Genomic DNA, 10,606 nt, shown 5'->3' on the forward strand with positions numbered 1-10,606 from the left:
CTTCTCTCAAGAGAGCTGTACGATCTCAAGAGAGCTGTACGAGTAAGAAACGCCCTCCGGGCCGTACGTGCCCTGGAACGTGACGGGAGCGCCGGAGGCAGCGTTCGTCTGAGGGTAGACACCAAGAGCAGCTGCGTTGTACGGGCGGGCGTGTTCAGCATTGGCGGTGGACACCTCAGGGGTATCGCCGATCGGTAGAGTGCTGTGTTACTTGCGGTAGCCGTTCTTGGTAGCAGCAGCGTCGGCGGGCGTCTTGACGTCGGGGACGGCAGCCGCCGGCAGGTTGGTGCCAGACACGCGGTAGCCGGACTCGTCCACAACATAGTCGACCGTCTGTTTTACACCATTGAGGTCCACGTAACTAAAGGAGCCCTCGATAGGAAAGACGGGGATTTTGCCGTCGAACTTGGTGCTGAAACCGTCGTCCGGGAGGCGGACACCTGCCGGGGCGTTGGCAGCGATGTCCTTATAGATGGTAGTAGCGTATTTGACATAAGGGGCGGCTAAGTTGGTCCAGTATCTGGCCGCGTCCGGTTGCACCGAGTAGGCCAGGCCACTGTAGGGCAGGGCGTTCTGGGCAGCCGCAACGCCCAGGGCAGCGCTCACTACCATCTGAAAAGGACAAGCCAACCAATATTTGTTGTTGGAAAGAGCAGGAAGGAAAGAAGCAATTTCAAAGAACATTGTTGCTGAAAATATGAAGTAGACAAGGCCTGTCATATATTTTCCGAGCCATTGGCGCCCAGTGGAAAGATGAGATCGCAAATATTCATAAAACAACCAAAAGACGAAAGGCATTCCAGTTATGTTAACATGTTTTTCAACATCTTGCAGCTGATGTCACCCGACGGACATATAACAGTTGCGTTTTGCAACGAAGCAGTGACTTTGGAGAAATATTTTTGAATTTCTAACTCACTTTATTTAAAGGGATTGCACCAAATTTGTGTGGGGCTTTGAACTGAGATACCCATCTTCATGATCGTTCTCTGAAGTTTACAGGAACAGCCATGTCCGGTTTAAGACTTTGGATTCTCTTCTTTCTGAGCTTCATGCAAGTGAACTAGGAATTTTACGCAGGCATGTATGTCATCATAATAGCCAGGGGAAAACCTCCTGATATTGGATATGATGTACTTCTGGTGAAGACATGGCCATTTAAGGCATTCGTGTTTATGGTGATGCATGCAGAATAAAAGACAATGGATAACGGTGGGGCAAGACTACACGAACCTGGGCGTCTATTCGCCAGGGCTTCGCTTGCACAGGGACCCCTCTGCGCGTTATGTGCTAGGCGCTCGAGCGGGGGCCGCACAACGGGATATTTGGCTCATTCATGGCTGGTGCGTGCCGCCTGCCCTGAACTTCGGACTTGCAAAGTCCCATGGGGTCGCATTGCTGCATCTAACCATAGGGAAGTCACTAGTCACTTGCTACTGAATGCTTAATTCATGACGATTCTCTGCACTTGACCACTATGACCCTGTCTGGTTTAACACTTCAAATCCGTTTGTTTCTGAGCTTGACGCACGTGAACTTGTGCAGCCTAGTACCCATAACAACGCCTAGAGGAATTTGATCCAGAGAGGTATGTCATCATAGTCACGTCACGTGAAAACCTACTTTCACTGTCATCCCGACGAGTGCAGGATAAAGGGAAAAGGGATGCAGTGGGAAATGTCGCGATCACGGACGGCTTTACACCTAGGTAAATAGCTATTCGGGCAATTGCTAGATGTGTCAGACAAAAGAGAGAGAAAGTAACCCAGGAATAGGGCCGTAATACAAATTTCAACTGCAAAATCGAAAATACGATCACGAAAATTGCGACAATACCACGAGAAACGGCCAAATCGCATGCACACAACCCTCTTAGATTGTATTTGTATTCATAGATGAACGCTGCCACCGTGCGGTATGTCAAAGCACTACAAGTGAGTCTCGCCGTCCGCTACAGCTACAACTCTGACGTGGCAACTCTCGCAGTGACTCTGACGTCATGAAAAACATTCCGTGATATAATGAACCGATGGTAGGATCAAAATCATACTCATCGCAAAATTGTTACATTCAGCAGACATTTGCTTTTAAAAGCATGAGAAAAATTACTAGTGAGCTTTGTATGTAGTGAGCATATATGGTTGTACATGTATATCATATAAAGTTGCCTTAATATCTCCAGGTGTGGAAAGTTCCTTCAAGCTGCTGATTGGGACTGGATCTCCTGATGAAATGAAACAGCTCATCGTGATGCACATCGGTAGCAAGCAACGCAAGCGGAGGACTTACCAGGAATTTCATGGCTGAACTCGCTGGGGTCTGTGATGCTTGTAGACCGGTGCCGGCCAGCTTTATACCGTCTGGAGGCCGTCCTAACTGTTGGACCACGCCCGGGGCCAGCGGCAACAGTCGCATGCTGGGGGAGGTTTAGTCGGCTGCGTCACGGCAGTCGGTGATAGCCCTCGTTTACCCGCCCCCCCCCCCCAAGGTCGGAGAAGAGCCCCATCCCCTGATGCAAATTACTGAGTGATGAGCCTGTTGCTGGAAAGCTCTGCTGGCAATGCTGCAATGTTGTAGATGCTTTTAAGATCGTAGAAGGCTAGCGCCGGCATAGTGCGAGCCGCCGGACGCTGTCGCAGATGGTCGCGTCCGGGTTTTCCTCGCCGTGTCTAGCCATAGGGAAGTCATTTGCTGCTGAATGCTCCCAATATGACGTCAGTGGTTGTCTGGCCGGTATCGCCACGGGATCCCCAGGCACGGTTGTTGCGGGCGCCGGACGCTGGCCTCGTCCGTCCCGGGCGTTATATAAAACATCTGTGGGGTGTCTGTGTGGTTGCAGTTGCGTGAAATACTTCAATTTAGTTTTGAGCAGGAAGACAGATGTCTGCAATACGGCAGCAGCCTATGCAGGTTACTGCAAGACTATCTTTGCACTAACGAACCGCTCACAACTAAAAAAGAAACAACAAAGTAGAACGCTGGCCTCGTCCGTCGCGTAAGTCGTTGGGGTTGTGTCATATATGTCATATGTATGTTGTGTCGTGGGCTCAATTGGCGTGGGATATCTCATATTAGTTTAGAGCAAGCATACACATATTTGCCACAAAACAGAAGCTTATCAAGGTCACCGTACCACGTGGTACTGTTAACCATTGACCATTCGTTTGGTACCGAGGAGACGCCTACAAAACCTCAGGCCTCCGTCTCCACCCCCATCCCTGTTACATCCACTTACTACTAGTGATACAGATGTTGTCTCTGTAGCACTACAGACCAGCTTTGCATAGTTCAATCCATCTACTCATGTCTGCAAGTCGATATGAAATGCTGATTCAAGGTGGCGGGGGAAGGCAAATGAAATGCGTTTAAATGATATGATAGCTTTCAGCGCCCCTAATTATTTCAAGGGACCACTATGTGCATCCATCCGCAACACCTACCCTCAAAAAGTCCACAATAAAGCACGAAAGAGCTAGTCAGTGTTTTCACGCTTACAGCGTCCGCAGATATCGGAACATTTGCAGACATTGAGTGCCTCACTTAGCTGGTGCTGATATTTGGTTAGCTCACCTGCATACATTCGACACAAAGCTTACCATTCCCATCCCCAATTTTCAGATATTGTTGGCGTTGAACTCACTTTTGTTTTACTTTAAACATGCATCCGATTTCCCCAGTCTAACAGCGATCTTCGTCATGCCTGCTGGATGCAACTGCTTCATGTAGTAAAAGGTAACATTTATCTTGCCATAAACGGCGAACGACGGTATTGAAGGGCAAACCCAAGGTTTCTTTAGTAGCAGAGACTTGATTCCGTCAATTTCCATGGCCTTTCCACTGCTTACAATCCTCCTCCCACACGTGCTTATGGAGTGCAGCTCCGAGAACACATGTGTATTGTATGATGCATCATTTTGAAGTGTCTCCGAATCGACCAAGGGGCCTCCGTGTCGCCAGAACGGCAGCCGGAACGCAATTTGCACTGGGACGAAATGGCCCTTCAGCCCTAGACCAGTAATAATAATGTGTCCCCTAGTGTTGTACTCACGGGGCTCCTTACCTTGAAGGCGTAAAAGGTGGCAGAAATGATGAATGGAGTGGATCGAAATGAGGTAAAAATGAAAATGGTCCACTCATACTCGCCTGGGAACGTTGTTCGTTTGCAGAATGGACTTGTGAAAGAAGAAACACGAACAGCTTTAGACCCAGAGCCCTCGTAATCTAAGGAGCAAGAACAACAATGACCGCTGATTAAGGGATGCTCACCTGTCCGAATGCAGGGCAATAGAACAGTGCTAGAATGTATGCAGGTGGGCAAGCCAAATATCTGCATCAACTGAGTGAGACACCCAATGACTACAGATTTCGGCATATGTGCGGACGTTTTTAGCGTGAAAACACGAATGAGCTCCCTCATGCTTCATCGTTGACTTTACGAAGGTAGTTCTCACGGATGGATGCACACAGTGTTCTCTTGAAATCATTAAAGGCGCTGAAATTTGCCATACTATTTCAAGGCATTTCGTTTGTTCATATCAGTTCAAATGAGTTGTAATTTCTTTGGAACGCCCACAAGAACGATACAAACCCACACTTGCAGGTGAAGGTAGCGGGGGCCGGACTGGAATTGAGTTTGTCTAACAAAATCTGCGCAGGGGAGGGGGGCAGTACAGCCAGAGGGGGCATCTAAAACCAGCCACGATTGGTGCACTTAGTTTTCAGCCCTATGGCGTTGCACAAAAGGAAACGGTCAAAAATGACCCAAACCCCTCCCGCTGAGTTTCTCAGAGGCTCTCATGTCAGATTGACAGGAATGTGGTGGGCTCCTGCCTATCTATCTCCCTGAGGCTTCTGTTATTTGAGAAAGGTGATGTCTTTGCCTTTATTTGCATTTTTCCATGCCAATGACCTACTTGTCATATCAGTTTGATATCAGAGCCAAAGAGAAATTACACGTCAGGTCGTGATACCTGGTGACTCAACTGTTATGGTGCAGGCTGTTGACGGGTTGTAATCATACTTGAGGTAAACTTGGCATGACATGGCACAACTGCAAACAGTTGTGACTTCTTTCAGATTGTGTGCTCACAATTATTCTGAGTGACAAAAAGGTGGATAGTTTAGACAGGAAACTGGTATACTACCTCGAAAAACAAGGTATTCCAATTGTTTATATATATATATATATATATATATATATATATATATATATATGCATTACAAACGGGAAAATACAATATTTTTGGGCACATTTGGTTTCCACCAGCATTTGCACGCTCCAACCCGATGGGATCAATGTTCTTAGCATAGAATAATTGTGACTCATGCGTCCATAACTAAGTTTGTTTTTTAGAACAAACAATGATAAATGATATGAAACGCTTACCTTTTCATGCCGCTATCCATCCAAAACTCTGTAATTCAACACATTCGATATCTATAGGTTTAGGGTGATGAGTAGATGTCATTTTAATAGTTACAACGGCAGATGCAGCATATCTCTTAAGTTGTCATGGCTGGTAAAGTATCTGCTAGTTAGTGCACATGGTATGATCATTTCTTGCTTGAAAACCATTTTCTTATCCAAGAGTAACCTCTGTTAGTTTGAGTGAATATGTTTCAAATGCTGTTACCACGCTGCTTATCCTGCACGACAGCTATCGCACAGCCACCTCAGCTGGCCAAAGTTGCATTATTTTTACGTGGTGAAAATATCAGCAAAAACATTTTGTTCCTATTGTTGTCGTCAAGAACAAGTTGTCATGGCTGGCAAAAGTATGTACTAATTAGTGCACATGGTATGATCATTAGTTGCTTGAAAACCATATTCTTATCCAAGAGTAACCTCTGTTAGTTTGAATGAATACGATACAAATGCTGTTGCCGCACTGTTTATGCTGTACAACAGCTATCGCACAGTCATCTCAACTGGCCAAAGTTGTACTATTTTTACGTTGTGAAAATATCAGCAAGAACATTTATTGTAGCTCGTTGGGCTGTATTATCGACATATCCTTGCCTGCCAGGCTGTAGTCCTGACATTGATGTCATGTGATGTGCACAGTAGTTACTTTCTTGATTATCTGTAACTGGAATGCAGTTGCATGCGAAAATGAATAAATTTGTAGCATCGCTATGAATAAGTCGCCAAAGCATTGTTAGTTCTATGGTGAAGATGGTGAGGCTGGGACAACAAGAGTGTTTGTCTTGCTTGGGATTATTTGTGCAATTTCTAGTTAACCCTGATATAACCATCGTGGTGCAACAGCATTCGCGCTGGCGAAAGTCCTTTGGCGTTATCAAATGAGCTCTTACCAGCCAGTCATAATGTTTAAGCTATTATCTCACAGGCTGGACATAGGGTAGTCAACCGACGTGGTACTTTGTGTAATGGCACGGGTCAGTATGACATTGTGTCATCGTGGTATTACCTCAGTGCTGTACCTCAGTACTGTGGCATGGCAGAATGTACAAGGATACGGTTCTTAAAAAGCACACAATAAGTGACATCACTTACTCAGCCTGTTTTGTGAATCCACAAAACACAGGAGACAAAAATGCAAACACGTCTTCTGCTTCTACAGCCATGCAACATGCTGCAGGCATCAGGCTGCTTCACTCAAAAATATTGTTCACACGAGACATAACACATATATAACAAGAAAATATTACAATGGAACTGCAAACCTGCTGAACTTGCAAAAGGCTGCAGATAAGACAAGTGCATGTAGTCATGGTCAGATGGGCAAAATGCAAGGAAGTGATGAAGCTGCCAGTGCTCACAAGGCTCATGATAAGACATTGTTAATTGCTATCCAAGAAACCAACAGCAATGCTTTTCTACCTTTCTCAGCACCGATCATCTCGCACAAATTGCAGTTACTAAGATATTGATGGCTCACAAGCAATGCTAGCCTGTGTAAAAAAGTTCATAAAACAGTAGTATGTGCATCTATAATAATGCAGCACTATATTGTCAGAATTCTTAAGGGAAGGACAATTTTGCAGAGCCGTATCATGCGACCTTATACCAAACATGTCAATTGATGAGCTGCACTGACCTGCCCCTACTGCCAAAATGAATCCCTAATACAATGGCATGGAATTGAAAAATTACATTCTGTATCCCAAGTACAAAGTGTAGCCCAAGTACAAACGCCGCACGCACACTCCCCATCCCATCAAGATGAATACAAGCCACTGGCACGCGCCACCAATCGTCACACCCTTTTCAGGCACCTGATCCACTCTAATGTTAAATCGGTGTGAGCCCACACCAGCACAACCCGCGGGACTATCAAATTGCAGGTTTAGTCGCAACATCCGCATATGTTTTCGGTTATTTCACTGCATTTCACGGTAAGACCACGTCAAAACAAAGTCCCAACGGGTGTTCATGGTACTACAACTCAAGAGGTTGCATTTGTCGGACAAAATTCGTTCTTTCAAGAGTTAAATTTCTTGTATGATGTCCGTTACATACTTAGTAATATATATATATATATATATATATATATATATATATATATATATATATGTGTGTGTATGTGTGTGTGCATGTGTGTGTGTGTGTGTGTGTGTGTGTGTGTGTGTGTGTGTGTGTGTGTGTGTGTGTGTGTGTGTGTGTGTGTGTGTGTGTGTGTGTGTGTGTGTGTGTGTGTGTGTGTGCGAGATTGCTTTAATATTGACCCTTGATTTACGACGCCTTGCTAGCCCATTAACCCTTGCAAGGTTCTTGGCTCCGGTACACAGGGCACCAACCAAGCTGCCTGTAAGAAATACGCCAACAGAAGATTTTCGTCTTCTATTGGCGTATGCAGGAGAAAAAGGCAGATTTGCCGTCGCGTCTTCCTTTTTATAACATTCGGGAGAGTGTCGTTTTTTGGGTGCCGTACTTTTTTTGCAGACAGTGGCGCTCTTTATTATGAAAGTGACATGTGGCCTAGAAATAAGGAAAATGGCCCATTCACGAGTGTCGCACAACCCGAAAGTGCCCACGCTTACGATCGCGACACGCATTCAGCAGCGAAATCCTTCCAGCAGCCAATCACCTTCCACGAATTGTATCATACGTGCCGCATCATCGCTTTTGCGAATGTATGAGCAGCCATGCTGTTTTGAGCATGAACAGAAAACAGCCTGTAGTATGACCGCGATCGCATGACGTTTCTATGACGTCATGAATGCCAAGGTGACTTTGGAGTAGACTCCCAATAAACCTTATCGCACTTTTGCGGGCGTATAACTCAGGAACCAGAGGGTTTTGGGTCTAAAAGGGACACGACAGTGAATGGCATCAAAAGGTCCTGAAGATGGCTATTCCAGTTCAAAACCCCATGCATAGGTGGGGCAATCCCTTTAAAGACAACTGGACACAAACAGAGCATTAAAGTAGAATATTCCGCATTTCAAGACATTGAGGTAAGCGGCAGATGCGATGACGTACGCTCACTTCTCAGTGGTGGTTTAATTCTAAGAGGAAGAAACTGTTCTCGACCAGCAGTCAGTAATACGTAAATAAACATGTTCATGAAAACGTGGTTTGAGTACGTCGAGAGTAGAGGGTGTTTACTGGTGCTTGCTTACTTGAGCCCGAATATCGTTCTGCGCTTGTATGTTAGCCCCTCTCGTGGTGTTCTACATTCGTCTCGGATTTTGTATTGTTCAATTGCATTGACGTATGCGGTTATGGCACTATTCTTAAGTTATTCGATCTCAGTCTTCTTTCAGTCATAACTTGTACCACTGCACAAATTCCTGTGTCATGTAGCACAAAAGTGGTCCGTGTTCGATACTTGCACTCAACACATTACAGTGGTTGAAGGTCAACTGCTGTCTGTTGATGCCAGAACCGTGCTGATGTATGCCAGACACGACTAATTTGATGATCGCTGGTATTGACCTTAAGCACTGCACGGGTAACGAGGTGCTGTCATTTGTATGATGTTTCTAAGGCGTCGTGAGTATCTGTTCGACCTCGAAATAGGCTGCACGAAATAGTCTGCAGAAGTTCGCGCACGTCAAGCTTAAAAACAAAAGGATTTTAAGTCTTAAACATGACGTGGCTGTGAACTGCATGGTATGGTGGAATGATGATCTCTGTTCATAATCTTATCTCAATACGGAAAACTCCCTTTTAGCTCCTAACTGGCAGTATTGTCTCTGTTTTATTGTCAACTCGAACACATGCCATTTTGCGTGTCAATAATGTTGGCGAATGAAGCCAAAAAATGTGAAACTTGCGCTTTGTATGAGCGAAAATGGAGGGGACTCAATCACATCAAAAGGAGAATTGGAATGCGTATATTCTCTCCATTTCCAGTACAGCATGGAATGGTGAAAAATTAGGATGCATGTGTTCGCCACCCTTTCATTGAATACAGCCATACCACCATTTCCGAGCATATTTTGTATTACGTCAAACACGATCAACATATTTACGCCCCTCGTTCCAACCAAGGCCGGTAAACTGTAACTGCGCACCCTGACAACAAGCTGAGACAATACACCAAACATGACAGGCTTCCGGTGTATATGCATATGGACACAAATAGAACGTTTGGAAGCAAGTCAGAGATGAAAAGTCAGCATTTGATCGCAGGTGAGTAGGCTCCGAGCACTTATTAAACCAGGCGAATGTAAGGGACCGGGTTCGGGTGGACAGTGCTGTACGTTTAAGAAGCGCCCTTTGGGCAGTACGTGCCCTGGAACCTGACAAGAGCGCCGGAGGCAGCGTACGTCTGAGGTTACACACGAAGAACGGCTGCATTGTTCAGGCGGGAGTGCCCAGCATTGGCGGCGGCCACCTCAGGGGTATCGCCGATCGGCAGAGCGCTGTGTTACTTGCGGTAGCCACCCTTGGTAGCAGCAGCGTCGGCGGGCGTCTTCACGTCGGTGACAGCAGCCGGCGGCAGGTTGGTGCCAGACACACGGAAGCCAGACTTGTCCACAGTGAAGTCGACCGTCTTTTTCACACCATTGGGGTCCACGTAACTAAACGAGCCCTCGATGGGAAAGACGGGGACTTTGCCGTCGAATATGGTGCTGAGGCCGTCGTGTTGGGGGCGTACACCGGCCGGGGCGTTGGCAGCGATGTCTTTATAGATGGCAGAGGCGTAATTGGTATAGGGGGCGGCCAAGTTGGTCCAGTATGTAGCGACGTCCGGTTGTACCGAGTAGGCCAGGCCGCCATAGGGCAGGGCGTATTGGGCAGCCGCAACGGCCAAGACAGCGAACACTACCATCTGAAAAAGTGTTAACTATAGGACGCTGCTGCTCAAAACATTTAGTAGAACGAGCCTGTCACCTATTTTACACGCCATTCGTGCCGAGCTGAAAGATGAGATCGCTATGTTAATAAAACCTCTGTAAGAGGAAAACGCATTTCGGCTATGCTAATACGTTTTTAAATATTTTGGGGCTGATTTTACCCGCGGACCGATGACGGTTCCGTTGTGGCAATGGAGCAGTGAATTTGGGAAGGATTTTTCAAATTCTAAATTACTTTCGGTAAAGGGATGGCTTCACATTTGTATGGGGTTTTGAACTGAGATGCCTATCTTCATATTCATTGTCTGAAGTTTACAGCCACAGCCATGTCTGATCT

At 46.1% G+C, this 10,606-nt stretch overlaps 1 protein-coding gene across 1 annotated transcript; it reads right to left on the reverse strand.

Moving 5' to 3' along the window:
- Window positions 1-207: 207 nt before the first annotated feature.
- Window positions 208-10,244, reverse strand: LOC119100310 (cuticle protein-like). Its single transcript, XM_037223415.1, has 2 exons — window positions 9,910-10,244; window positions 208-556 (listed from the first exon to the last, which is right to left on the reverse strand). The coding sequence occupies exons 1-2, from the start codon at window positions 10,242-10,244 to the stop codon at window positions 208-210; spliced, it is 684 nt and encodes a 227-aa protein (XP_037079310.1).
- Between the last annotated feature and the right edge of the window lie 362 nt (window positions 10,245-10,606).

The sequence above is a fragment of the Pollicipes pollicipes genome, unplaced genomic scaffold, assembly GCF_011947565.3.
Source record: "Pollicipes pollicipes isolate AB1234 unplaced genomic scaffold, Ppol_2.1 Scaffold_4881;HRSCAF=5763_pilon_pilon_pilon, whole genome shotgun sequence".
In the NCBI taxonomy this organism is placed as follows: domain Eukaryota; kingdom Metazoa; phylum Arthropoda; class Thecostraca; order Pollicipedomorpha; family Pollicipedidae; genus Pollicipes; species Pollicipes pollicipes.

Bases quoted from the DNA above. Each gene is read 5' to 3' on its own strand.
- LOC119100310 (XM_037223415.1), bottom strand. From the start codon at position 10,244: ATGGTAGTGTTCGCTGTCTTGGCCGTTGCGGCTGCCCAATACGCCCTG. The intron at 557-9,909 runs GCCGGCTGCTGT...CCTGCCCTACAG, and splicing joins GTGTCTGGCACCAACCTGCC to TGGCCTGGCCTACTCGGTGC.